We start from the raw sequence: 14,290 nt of genomic DNA, 5'->3' as shown, positions 1-14,290 counted from the left end.
TAGTTTGTAGATATGATAACTTTTGCACAAATCAATCAATATATGCTAAAATATGTAGCAGTCTAAATTGATGAAGACATTTGATTTTTTTTTTTTTTTTTTTTGGATGGGTTTCACAGCAGAAAGTAAAAAAAAAATTTAAAAAAATAAAAAAAGATTATATATATATATATATATATATATATATATATATATATATATATTCAAAATTGTCGGGTTTTATCAAATGGCTGGAATCTAATATTGAATCCATAAATTACGATTTATGCATGCATATAAACCCACGACTTCACCACGACTTCACCTAGCATTGTTTGTATACCAAATGTTGCTATGTATTTTTTTTTCCCTTACCGTGTAACTGTTATATACATACTACCCTCACTGTTACTTTTATTCCAATAAAAAGCTATTGAAGAAAAAAAAAATTGTCGGGTTTATAGTGCAAAAAATAAAAATGCAGAAATGATCAAATACCACCGAAAGAAAGCTGTATTTGTGGGGAAAAAAGGACGTCAATTTTATTTGCATGACCAAATTGTCAGTTAAAGGGGGAGTCCACCTAAAACAAAACTATTAAAAGCCAGCAGCTACAAATACTGCAGCTGCTGACTTTTAATAAATGGACACTTACCTTTCCTGGAGTCCAGCGATGTTGGCAGCTGAAGCCGAGCAACTGCTTGGCTCTCGAATGCTGCTGGCTCCATTATCGGTGAGGGAATCAGGAAGTGAAGCGTTGCTGCTTCACTTCCCGGTTTCCTACTGCGCATGCGCAAGTCACGCAGCGCAATGAGAATGGTCCGCAATGTCTCTGGGACCCGTGTGTGTCCCAGCAGACAGCGCGTCGGGACAGGAAGAGTAAGCACGGAAGTGAGTGCAAATACCTGTCTTAGACAGGTATCTGCACCCACCTCCCCCCTGAAAGGTGTCAAATGTGACAGGGGGGGGGGGGGGGGTTCCGAAAACTGGAGGGAACCTCCGCTTTAAAGCAGTGTTTCTCAACTCCAGTCCTCAAGGCACCCCAACAGGTCATGTTGTCAGGATTTCCCTCAGATGAAACGGCTGTGGTAATTACTAAGGCAGTGAAACTGATCAAATCACCTGTGCAAAATAATGGAAATCCTGAAAGCATGACCTGTTGAGGACTGGAGTTGAGAAACACTGAGTTAAAGTGCCGCATCGCAAAAAATGGCCTGGTCATGAAGGGGGTTAAATCGTCTGGAGCTGAAATGGTTAAGAAAGAAAAAAACTGCCTAAACTAAAAGCGATAAGGGGAAACCAGTCATTCCCGACAATGACAAGTCAGCGGCCCCAGAACCGAATTGTTGTTTGTAAAACTGCCACTAGATGGTGCCCATGCGACAAAGCGATCTCTATGGTAATAGTTGTGCTGATCATATGACCGGAAGCGTCTGGAAGAAGCCCTTTCTGTGGTTTCCCTGAATTCTTCCCATGGGAGGATAGGGGTCCCCCATGCAGCCAGGCGGTTCCCATACTCTGTTAAGGGGGTTCCTCCATCATTAAGCAGAAGAGGTCCGGCTGCTGGTCCATGCAGAGTGACACCTTCAACTTGGAAGCCCTGACACCCACCTCTTCACACCCACACACTGCAAAATGAGTCACCCAGATCAGTCCACACAGCTAACTAGCCCGAGCAGATTCCCCTGTATGTGCAGCCTTGTCCCAGTCTACCTGTCAGGCATGGAGGACATAAAGAGAGCCTGGATACAGTAACCCCTGACAGCCCTGCTTCCCCCTGTACACATCATCATCAGTGAGAATACTAAAGCTCCTCTGCTGTCTTCTCCTCTCTGCTGAGCCCCTTGTCTGGAAGCTCCTCACCCCTTCTTCTAGGTAAGTACACAACAACCTTCTCTCAACTCTATGTCATATATGTTCCTATCATTAGTATCAGATGATCACCGCTTTCTCTTGTCTTTTGCAGATGGATAGTAACACGGTGCTGCATTCAGATAACAAGGAAGGTAATTCTTGTCACTTCAGATCCCTCCCTATCAAATCTTTTTTCAAACACACAAATTGTATTTTTATTTATTTTTTGTTAAAGTTTCAAATTAATCTGGCACTAGAGCAGTTCTTTGCACATATGTTAAAAAAATAAATAAAATAAACTGTATTTTTGGCTATAATATTACAGAAAACACCTGATCTTTATAGATTTTTTTATTTTTTTTTTAAAACAGAGGTTGTGTAAATTTTTTTTTATTATTTTAATGTCGCACAATATTTGCTCAACTGTTTTTATTAAAGCGGGAGTCCGCCGGGACTCTGCTTTTTATTTTTTTATTTTTTTTTAAAGCCAGCAGCTACAAATACTGCAGCTGCTGACTTTTAAAATAGTGACACTTACCTGTCCAGCGCGCCCGCGATGTTGGCACCCGAAGCCGATCTCTAGATCGTCTCTCGGGTCCTGCCGCCGCCATCTTGGGTATGGGAATCAGGAAATGGAGCCTTTCGGCTTCATTTCCCGGGTTCCCTACTGCGCATGCGCGAGTCGCGCTGCGCAATAAGGACGGTTCCCGCTGCCTCTGGGATCTGTGTGTTTCCCAGCAGGCAGCGGGGCACTTGCGGAAAGGGGCGGGCACTTGCGGAAAGGGGCGTAATCTACGCCCCTTTCCGCAGAGAGCTATCCCGGAAGTGGGTGCAGATACCTGTACTGTACAGGTATCTGCACCCCCCTCCCCCCTGAAAGGTGCCAATTGTGGCGCCGGAGGGGGGGAGGGTTCCGATGAGCGGAAGGTCCACTTTAGGGTGGACCTCCGCTTTAAATGCCTATTTTCAGGAAAAAAAATGTAGTACGAATTAATTTTAGTCCACACAAACACAATAGAATGGCCATTTTTTTTTTTGGTAGAGTATTGCATTGATTATCCACTTCAGCCCCAGAAGGATTTGCCGACCAGCTGCCGTCATTAAGGGTGAGCTCAGGCGTGTTCGCATAGGCCACGTGCAGAGCCCGCCAGGAAGTCGGCACAGCGATGCGCTAATCACAGGCAGTGAGACATTGCCCCGATGTGCAGCTGCAGAGATTGGGCAATGTCTCACTGCCTGTGATTAATGCAGTGCAGCGCTCCACCGACTTCCTGGCGGGCTCTGCATGTGGCGTATGTGAACACACCTGAGCTCATCCCTAGGCGTCATACTGCAGCAGGTCAGTACGATCCCGTAAACTGTCATAGCTATACGTCGGTTCGCGGCATCGGAATAGCAGGCACACGGGGTGCCGATGCTCATGGTCGACTGCCGTAAAGACCGTCGGCCATGGGCAGTTAAAGGCGACGCAGTGCTGAATCGCAAAAAATGGTCCAGTCGTTCAGCAGCCAAATCTTCCAGGCTGAAGAGGTTAATGACCAAGCCATTTTTTGTGATACAGCAGTGTGTTGCTTTAACTGACAATTGGGACGTTGTACACAAACAACATTTTATGTCCTTTTTTTTTCCCCCACAAATAGAGCTTTCTTTAGGGGGTATTTGATCACCTATGCGGTTTTTATTTTTTGCACTATAAACAGAGTGACAATTTTGAGAACCATTTTTTTTTATATACTTTCTGCTATAATACATATCCAAAAAAATATAAATATAAAAAAACACATTTATTCAGTTTAGGCTTATATATATATATATATATATATATATATATATATATATTCTTCTTCATATTTTTGGTCAAAAAAAATCGCAATAGACATATATTGTTTGGTTTGCGCAAAAGTTATCGCATGTACAAACTATGGGATAGATTTTGGGACTGTTATATATATTTTTTTATTGTTTTTACTAGTAATGGTGGCGATCTGCAATTTTTGTGGGATTGCAGCAAATTACACTTTTTGGGGACCAGTGACATTATTACATTGATCAGTGCTATAAAAATGCACTGATCAATGTCTCAATGAAACTGGTAAAGAAGTGGTTAACACTAGGGGGCAATCAAGGGGTTAGCTGTGTTCCCTGGGTGTGTTCTAACTGTAGGGGGGATGGTCTGCCAGGCACATGACAGATCGCTGTTCCCAATCACAGGGAACAGCAGATCTCTGTGATGTCTCCTGTCAGAATGGGGATTTGCCTTGTTTACAAAGATCACGGGTGGACATAAAGTGCACTGGACCCACGGGCATGTGCCTACAATCTCCCATGCACGGACCGATGTACGGGTACGTTGGTTCCCGCAGGAGAGCGACATGCCACAGTATATGTGCGGTGGCTGGTCGGCAAGCAGTTAAATGGATACCAAACAATTTTTTGGAAAGAAAGGATACTACAAGCATATAGTATAGGACTTTGCATATGCCTCTGAGAATATAAAATGCCAGAAATTTCAGTGAAAAAGTATATTTGTTTAATTTTGTAAACAGATAAATGCTTCATAGGATAAAAACACACATGTGACTATACAGTTTGTACCGTATGATACAATAAATATGTAAACGGAGTACGCTTGATCTGGTGACGCGTTTTGTGGCCTTCCGTTTCTTCAAGACCATACAAGAAAGTAAAATATGAGACTTCAATAAGTGTGTAGCATAAATCTGCATCGTTATGATGAAAACATAGACTGATGTAGATAGTATATTTACATATATATGATATCAAACCCTGGATACAGATATGAGCCTACCGGCCCAGGGGAGCACACCACCCAGCTAATGCCAAAATTGGACACATATCCAAGAGGTCCTTTTTATATATGGACAGTGAATGTTTGTTCAAGAGAATGTTGAATGTTCCAGAGAGAATCTCAAGATTACATTTCTATCTCATTCATACATACTCTGCTCTTCACGACCGCTCTCTGCATCATATCAGGAAACAGCCTATTCCAAACTATGGTACTCAAAAACTGCATAGGCAAGGTTTTGAAAGCCTTTACAGCTCATCAGTTTAGAGTTAAAGGATAAGTCCACCCTAACACTAAAATCTCTACATCTATAAACACCCCCGATCTAACACTAACCTATCTGGCCCTGTAAAGAAGAAATCAGTATACATACCCTTTTTTTAATTTTTTAAGCCAATCTAGTCCAGCCTCCAGCAGCAGAAGATCTACATAGGACACAGCTGACAAAGGCTGTGAAATGAATAGGAATTGACATCACCTATAGACTTGCTATGGGGCTTCCATTGTCAGATGTGTGCTATGCACTCAGCTGACAGTTCGGTGTGGGATTGAGTCAGATCGTTTTCAAAAAAGGTGTGTATACTGATTTCTTTTTTTACAGGGTTAGATAGGTTAGTATTAAATTGTGGAAGTCTGTAGATGTAGGGATTTTAGTGTTAATGGTTAAGCCACTTATATAAAAAGCTCCCACCCCCTCTGTATTAGAACAATACAGAGGGGGTGGGTTATATAATAAATATGCTTATCTGTACTGATAACTGTCTTCCCGTGATCAGTTGCCTCCTCTCCTCTGCCCGGCTCACAGTTTCAGTGGGCGGGGCAAAGCACTGCTGCTGACGTCAGCCGGGGAAGAGAGAAGAGACAGAGCCAAGGAGTCACATGATCACAGGAAGACGTTGTGTTTACAGTAAGCATATTTATGATATAACACAGGGGAACTTGTTCTAATACAGAGGGGATGGGAGCATTTAATGTTAAGTATGAGAGGAGTGGAGGGCAGGCGCTGACATGAGCAGACAGTCAGAAAGGGGAGGGGGGAGAGGAGACCGAGAGCAGGGCTGAGGATGATGGCTGCACGTACGCTGGAGATGGTGTCAGGGCTCAGCAGCCCTGATATGTCGTGGTCAGTGTAAGGAGGAGGGCATAGCCAGGCAGGATCAGACAGGTATTACAGGGGGCCAAATGACACAGCATAAGCACTGTGCTGTAGAACATGCTTTAATGGAACAGGATAGGGCACGAGATATAGCACAGTGCTTTTGCCATGTAATTTGTCCCTTCCTGTGTTGTACAATACCTGGCTGATCCTGTGTTCCCTTCTGTAAACTGACCACAATTTATCATGGCTGCTGATCTCTGATTGTGTGGTCAGTTTATGTGCCACCATCATCCAGCAATCTCATCAGCGTCTCTGCATCACTCCCTCCCTCTTTCTCTCTCGCTGTCTCTTCGGTAGTCTGTGTGAAAGCCACTCCCTTCTCCTTTCCCCTCGTAATTATATTTCCTGCAGCTGCTCCAGTGCTTGTAAAGTAGAGAAACCTGTATTAATTTCTTTGATCCTCCTAAAATATAATGTTAAATACCTTCTTTCCAGTGCCCTGCCATGCAGATACATGACCTCCTCTCTCACATTCAGCAGAGGCAAATCTCAGCCCCTCCCACTACTCACTTATTCGGGAAGGGAAGCAAAGGGAGGTCACATGACAGGACAGCAGGGCTCTGCAAAGAAGGTATTTAGCATTTTAATTTTAGGAAAACGCACACACTGTACTGAACAGGAACCTAAACAGAATCTAACAAATTAATACATGTGACTTTACAACCACTTTAACTGTGAGCTCTGGTGCTACAATGATTGCTCTCGCTCCAATATTTGCAGAGACACCTCACGTGTGGTGTGATTGCAGCTTACATGCAGGCACAAACCCTGTGCTTATTTTCCAGTGTCTGCGGGGGAGAGGGGGGTTTTCGGTAAATTTTTTGCTTTAATTCATTTTTAAAATTTTTGCTATCACAAGGGGTTAACACACCCCATGTGATAGCATTGGGCAGGTGACGGGTATTCTTTGTGGAGACATCATTTCCCCTACCCATGCACAGATTGTGTGTGCTTAGATGCTTCCCTGGCTGTATCAGCCAGAGCATGACGGCTCAGAAAGTGGAACTGACAAAAATCATTGTTGCTTCAGTCACTGCAGAGGAGATTGAGGAACATATATTTTCCCCAGTCTCCTCTCACTCAGAATCCTGAGAGCCCAGGAACCATGCGGGTGTGTGAGAGGGGTTACCATGCTGTTTGAATTGTAAAACTGATCAGGCAGCTATACATCCGCAGGGATCACTTTTACTTTACAGCCAGGAACTTGCTGAGGAAGATGGGCACATGCTGCTACTGGGTGAGGGGCGTAAAGAGCAGGCAAAGACTTTGAGTCCTTATGACAGGTCCAGGGGCTATATTATACAATTATAATTATGTTGAATTGTCAAAAATTTAACTATTGTTTACATCTTTTTATGCAATGTTGATGTTATAAAATGAAAATGTGTATTGTAAGGCCCCTTTCCCACAAGTGGACCGATCGGGTCCACCTGTCAGTTGGACCTGATTGCACCCTCCATTCTCCTCTATGGAGAGGTGGGTGTAAACGAACATGTACACACCATCTTCCGATCCTATCCACTAAAAACAGATGGATGGAGATCCATTCCCCATTCATTTAGCTAGTTGGATCGAATGGCCATCAGGTGTAAACAGACAGGCGGTCTGTTTACATCCGACCGCCCATAACAGAGGAGACCGGCTGTTTCTGTGTTCGCTCTGCATAAGCAGACACGGACCAGCCACCCCCCTGCTCAGCTGGGATCAATGGACAGATTCCCAGCTGAGCAGGCAGACTCCAACATAGCCCGCCCTGTGAGGAAAGGGCCTTACTATAGATTTTGCTGATTGCAGAGCTATAGGTTTGATCAGCAGGGGTTGTGTTTGACCTTTTGCAGAGAGACAACTGCTTCCCCACATAGAGCATGCTGGCAGGGGACGGAATCAGAGGGCCCTTGCTCGTTAGAGCTCACCATCTAAAAGGGAGGGCCAAGTGATACAAAAGGTAATAACTGTGGAGGATGAGCTGATAAAGAAAATAAAAGTACAATTGTTAGGTGGAGGAAGGATAGGCTTCTCTGAAGAGAGAAGTTTTTCAGGGATCGTCTAAAAGTGGATAGAGTAGAGATTGTTGGACAGATTGGGTTAGGGAATTCCAAAGGATGTTGGTTAAAAGAAAAGGTGTGCTAATCACTAATTTACAAAATAAATTCAAATGTACAGTGCGAACAAACATATAATCCTTAACCACTTTCAGACCGGACCATTTTGCTGGTCAATGACCAGAGGTCTTTTTACAATTTGGCACTGCGCTGCTTTAACTGGTAATTGCGCGGTCATGCAATGTTGTACCCAAACAAAATTTGCGTCCTTTTTTTCCCACAAATAGAGCTTTCTTTTAAAGGTATTTGACTGACTCTGCGATTTTTATTTTTTGCGATATAAACGTAAAAAGACCGCAAATTTTGAAAAAAAATGATATTTTCTACTTTTTGTTATTAGAAAAATCCAATAAACTCAATTTTAGTCATACATTTAGGCCAAAATGTATTCAGCCACATGTCTTTGGTAAAAAAAAAGTCAATAATTGTATATTTATTGGTTTGCGCAAAAGTTGTCACATCTACAAACTAAGGTACGTTTTCTGGAATTAACGCAGCTTTTAGTTTACGACTGCCTATCTCATTTCTTGAGGTGCTAAAATGGCAGGGCAGTACAAAACCCCCCCAAATGACCCCATTTTGGAAAGTAGACCCCCTAAGGAAATTGATAAGAGGCATGTTGAGCCCATTGAATATTTTATTTTTTTGCCTCAAGCGATTGAATAATGACAAAAAAAACATTTTTTTTTTTTTTTTACACAAAGTTGTCACTAAATGATATATTGCTCACACATGCTATGGGCATATGTGAAATGACACCCCAAAATAAATTCTGCTGCTTCTCCTGAGTACGGGGATACCACATACGTGGGACTTTTTGTGAGCCTAGCCGCGTACGGGGCCCCGAAAACCAAGCACCGCCTTCAGGCTTTCTAAGGGCGTAAATTTTTGATTTCACTTCTCACTACCTATTACAGTTTTGAAGGCCATAAAATGCCAAGATGGCACAAAACCCCCACAAATGACCCCATTTTAGAAAGTAGACACCCCAAGCTATTTTCTGAGAGGCATGTTGAGTCCATGGAATATTTTATATTTTGCCACAAGTTGCGGGAAAATTACAAACTTTTTTTTTTTTTTTTTTTTTTTTTTCACAAAGTTGTCACTAAATTATATATTGCTCACACATGCTATGGGCATATGTGAAATGACACCCCAAAATAAATTCTGCTGCTTCTCCTGAGTACGGGGATACCACATATGTGGGACTTTTTGGGAGCCTAGCCGCGTACGGGGCCCCGAAAACCAAGCACCGGCTTCAGGCTTTCTAAGGGCGTTACAGTTTTGAAGGCCATAAAATGCCAAGATGGCACAACCCCCCCCCCAAATGACCCCATTTTGGAAAGTAGACACCCCTAAATTTAGGGGTACACTAGTGAGACTAGGTAATAAATGGCGGGTGCCCTGAAACTATAAAAAATAACTAACCAACCAGCGTCACCTGTAACAGTTATATGGTGATCACTGGTGAAAGGGTTAACTAGGGGGCTTTATGCGGTAGTATATGGGGGTCCCTGGCGCTATAAAAAGCTGCGGCGAACCTAAATACCTACCTGCCTAACTAGCGTCACCTGTGACACTAATACAGCGATCAGAAAAACGATCGCTTATTAGGCTGGGTTCACACTGGAGCGATGCGGGAACGCCACGAATCCGCGGCGGGTTCCTGCATCGCATGCCTCCCGGCGGCAGTTCACACTGCCCTATGCGAACTGCTGGGAGTGTCAGTGAAATGTTAATGACACCCCCAGATCAGTTCGCATATCGCAGTGCGATCTGCAAACTCGGATCGCATGGTGTGAACACCCATGCGATCCGATTCTGCTGCGGACCAAAAAAAGGGTCCCGTGCGAATTTGCGGCGGGTGCGACGCGAATTCAGCCATACTATCTGTATGGCTGAACTCGAATCGCACAGAGATCGGATGTGATTTGCACTGCAGTGCGGTGCGAATCACATCCGTTCTCATAAACCGCTGCAATCTGAACCCAGCCTTAGTGACACTGGCGACAGGGGGTGATCACGGGGTTAAACCTTTATTGGGGGGGTTAGGGGGGTACATTAGAACTAAAGGGGGCTAACCTTAACTGCCCTAACAGTTATTACAGTCACAAATGACACCAATGCAAAAAAAAAAAAAATGCAATTGGTGTCACTGTGACTGGGGGGGCAGGGGTAATTGGGGGGGTGATCGGGGGGTGAAGGGGGGGGGTGTGAGTGTGCCTGGCATGTTCTACTGTGTAGTGTCCTGTTGGTGCAACTCACCGATCCTCTCTCCTCGGTGCCGGAACGAAAAATACCGACACGGAGGAGAGATTACATCACTTCCTCTGCCTGTGTTTACATTACAGGAGAGGAAGTGATGTCACGGAGCATTTCCATTCGTCGGGAGCAATCGCGAGGGGGTGGCCATGAATGAATGGCCGCCCCCTCATCCCGGATCGCTCCTGAACGAATACCGACCGCCGCAGGCACCAGGGGGGGCCCGATCGGGCCCCCACCTGCGGGAAGGCAGGGACGTACAGGTACGCCCATATGCCTGCCCGTGCCATTCTGTCGACGTATATCGTCGTGCGGCGGTCAGCAAGTGGTTAAACAGTGATAAATATGTGGCTCAAAAATATCAACAGCCAGGCAAAAATAGTTCATTGAAAAAATAAAAATGGTATATACACATATGAATGAATAAAAGGTTCAATCCAAAATATGTGAATATCCGACTAGAAGACCCTTTGGTTAGGGATTAAAAATCTACCCGGTGAATTAATAAATTGGGAATGTCCCACATATGCACCTCTTACCAGAGTCAATTGATCTTGGATTATAGAGACCTATTTTAGATAATTCCAAAGGATGGGAGAGGCTCGGGAGAAGTCTTGGAGGTGAGCAAGGAAGGAAGGTAAGGGATCTAGTGAGCAGGAGGTCTTCGGAAGAGCGGAGAGGACTATTTAGTTGGTTTTTTGAGACTAGTATAGTGATGTAGCTCAGGGCTGAGTTGTGGAAGGCTTTGTAAGTTATTGTTAGTATTTTGCAATTAATTTGTTGGATGAGTGGCAGCCAACGGAGGGATTGGCAGAGAGGGGTAGCAGATGTTAAGTGGTTTGTAAGGTGGATGAGCCAGGCAACAGTATTCATGATTGACTGAATAGGAGTTAGCCTATGTAAAGGTAATCCAATGGAGGGGGCATTGCAGTGGAGGTGAGAGATCCAGGGAGTAGATTAGGAACTTTTGTAGTGACATTGGTTAGGATGGGGCGTATATTGGATATGTTGCGGAGGTTGAGGCAGCATAGTGTGGAAAGTGATTGTATGTGGGACTGAAAGGAGAGTACAGAGTCCAGGATTACACCTAGCATCCTGACGTGGGATGGGTGGAATCTTTATGCCATTGATCTTGACAGAAAAGTCAGAGGAAGGGGCACGTGGGGGAGGAAATATTATGAGCTCCGTTTTGGATAGATTGAGTTTGAGGAAGTGGTGTGACATCCAGACTATGTCAATCACTAAATTAGTGATGCATGTGGAGACTGATGTTGTGAGCTGAGGGCTACAGAGAAAGATTTGGGTGTCGTTGGCGTAGAAATTATATTCAAAGACATGGGAGGCTAATAGTTGACCCAGGGAGGAGGTGTAGATTGAGAAAAGGAGAGGTCCAAGAGCAGAACCTTGGGTGACCCTGACAAAGGAAGAGGAGAGGAGGAAATAGAATTGTAAGTGACAATGCAAGGGTTAAATAACCATTAATGCTAGAGGATGAGGAATAAGGTGTAATACTTGCCTTAGGGTAGTTTCACAGCACCGATTGACCACAGCGAGGGTGCATTGCAATTTCAGAGAATGCACGAAAAATGCATAAAAACTTGCAGTCTAGAGGATGTCTATAGGAAATTGTATGGGTGTATTGTGATGCACCCTCACTGCAAACTAGACTGCAACACGGCAGTGTAAAACTACCCTTACTCTTTACTCCTTCAGCTTTTACACTTGCTTTAACTCAATACTAATGATACTGTAAGGGCTTTTAAAGCACCGCTTATACACAATTGGCACTGTCGATTTTCGCCGATTTACCATTTTATTTGGTAGCAATTTTTTTAAACTTGCTGAAAGAGTTTCCAAAACCCTATGTTTTTTAACAACCTTTCACATGTCTACTTGCCTTATATGATTTACTGTAGTATCATGAAAATGATCTTGTGTAACCCTGATTTTCTGGAAAAAAATCTTGTAAGTGCAGAAAGAAGATAATGATTTCTACATTCTGGACCTGAAAAAGTATGTATTGGGTAAGGTCTGATCTGCATATTTGTTTCAGATCTTATAGGATTCAGCATGATGGCCAGGTGACTAGCATTTCCAGGAGGATGATTACAATGGCAGCCTTATATTTCTTTCAGGCAGGTTCCTATTTTATGATTGGTACAATACATTAGGGCAGTATTGAGTACTAGTGAAAATGAAACGCTCCAAAACTGAGGAATGTCCTTCAATGTCTACCTATGAAGTTATCAATGAATTGCAAAGTTTTTTTTTTTTTCCATTTGACAAGGCTGTGTTTGTGTTACCAAGCATAGGTGAAAGTTTTCGATTTCTCTTGTTCAGCTCATGGACTAAGTTACAAGCCATATTCCGCCTGCAAGATCCTGTGCAAATACACTACACCTGTGTGCATGAACCTTTCATGGAAATTCATTTATTCCTAGTTTTAGGATATTTCTGCAAAAAGAATGTATATCTGCAGTTGTAACAACTAACAGCAAGTGAGTTACATATTTCTAAACAGACTTCCAATGATTTTCCCTCTCAAAGGAGAAAAATGTTATAATTTTAAGAATACTCATTCAAGCAAATGAATACTTTGGTTAAGTCCTGCTAGGTAATAGTTTTATTATATAGACTGAAACGATAGGGTGGCAGACAGGTGCTGTTTTTTTCCCACCCCCTGTGGAATCCAGAATTCCAAAACAACTGTGTGATGTATAGCTGTGAAAAGTTAGTGATGCTTTCCCATTGGAAACATGAACACAGATGTTTCTATTAAATGAAATCCTTCATTGCAGTCAATTAAAACATTGAAACCACCTAGCTCAACATGAGCTATTCCTGTCACAGGTACTTCCAGGTACAGTTTTTGGAGAATTAGATACTCTTGTGTCCCAAGTAGGTACCTAGGCAGTACTGAAGTGGTCTCCAATCAGTTAGTCCCAGATAAGGTGCCCCAGCAAAGCTACTTTCTGTGTTTTGTTTTTTTTTCCCCTGCAGTAGACGCCTATCTTCCCATTATGAGGTCTTTCAGCCTTCTCCCTGGCTTTAAGCCACATATCCTGTTTCAGCAGGCTAATAGTTGGAACTGATTTGTGGAAATAATTAATTAAAGGCAAATCTCCCCATTCCTATTCATGTGCATTGGGTGGTGACGTGTTTTGAAGGGCGTAAATGTTCTTCTACACTCGGTAAGGACATGATTTCACATGCTACTTTACATTCGCAAGACTCTTTTTGTTAGCACTACCACTGGATATTCTTGGGTGATTGTTGAAAGATTATCTCATGAGCTTTATCTTGCCGGAGGATATTATTAGCTAAAGCCCTCATAGGTGAGACTGATCTTGTGTGTGCAGGGTCACATAGAAATCAATGTGATGTAAACAAAGATCCATGTTAGAAAACGTAGTCTAAATTGTGCACCTTAAATGGATAGTTCACCTTTACAAAAAGCCTGCCTATGCAAGTAAGGGATGTTTGTAGATTAAAACAAACTGTGCACCTCTAACTAAAGATGAATAATACCCTTGCTGTAAGTGTAGGCCATTTACGTGCCATTTTATGAAGCCTGACTTTTTTTCTGAATTTGAGAGCTCACTCCTGTGATGGTGGAGGTGAGCAGTGATGACTAGGCCTCACTTAGCAACATCCTGGGAGTACTTAGCAATGTCCTAGAAGTATTCCAGTCAAGCTTCATAATGTATTCAGCTTTAGTCAGAGCTGCACAGTTTTTTTTTTATCTATAGATGCCCCTTAACTACATAGGCAATTTTGTGGTAAAGGTGAACTATCTCTTTAAAGATGAACTTTTTGTTACTTTATTTATTTTTTTTTTTTACACTGCTCTTCCTCTCATTGGGCAAAGTATGTGTAGTATTTTGTCCCATGTTGCTAGGTGCTTCCTAAGTCTATCCATCACAATTCAAGGTTGTCCCAACCTAGAACTTTTTCCAGAGATGAGAGGAATGCGGGTGCATGGGAGAGGATTCAGGATTTAATATGCAATGGGGATGGAAAGTATTCAGACCCCCTTACATTTTTCACTCTTTGTTATATTGCAACCATTTGCTAAAATCATTTTAACTTCATTTTTTTCCTCATTAAAGTGGTTGTAAACCCTTA

At 42.9% G+C, this 14,290-nt stretch overlaps 1 protein-coding gene across 1 annotated transcript in view; it reads left to right on the top strand.

Annotated features, from left to right (window-relative positions):
- The first annotated feature begins 1,396 nt into the window (after nucleotides 1–1,396).
- Nucleotides 1,397–14,290, top strand: part of WSB2 (WD repeat and SOCS box containing 2) — a 70,091-nt gene continuing 57,197 nt past the window's right edge. Inside the window, exons 1-2 of the mRNA XM_077462061.1 lie at nucleotides 1,397–1,854; nucleotides 1,946–1,985. Of these exons, the coding sequence (XP_077318187.1) occupies nucleotides 1,946–1,985 (40 nt within the window). The 5' untranslated portion in view covers nucleotides 1,397–1,854. The remainder of the gene's footprint in view (nucleotides 1,855–1,945; nucleotides 1,986–14,290) is intronic.

Source organism: Lithobates pipiens, unplaced genomic scaffold (genome assembly GCF_037356315.1).
Source record: "Lithobates pipiens isolate NorthernLeopardFrog02 unplaced genomic scaffold, aLitPip1_a1.2 Scaffold_3, whole genome shotgun sequence".
NCBI lineage: Eukaryota > Metazoa > Chordata > Amphibia > Anura > Ranidae > Lithobates > Lithobates pipiens.
This window is presented reverse-complemented; position numbering and strand designations above follow the sequence as displayed.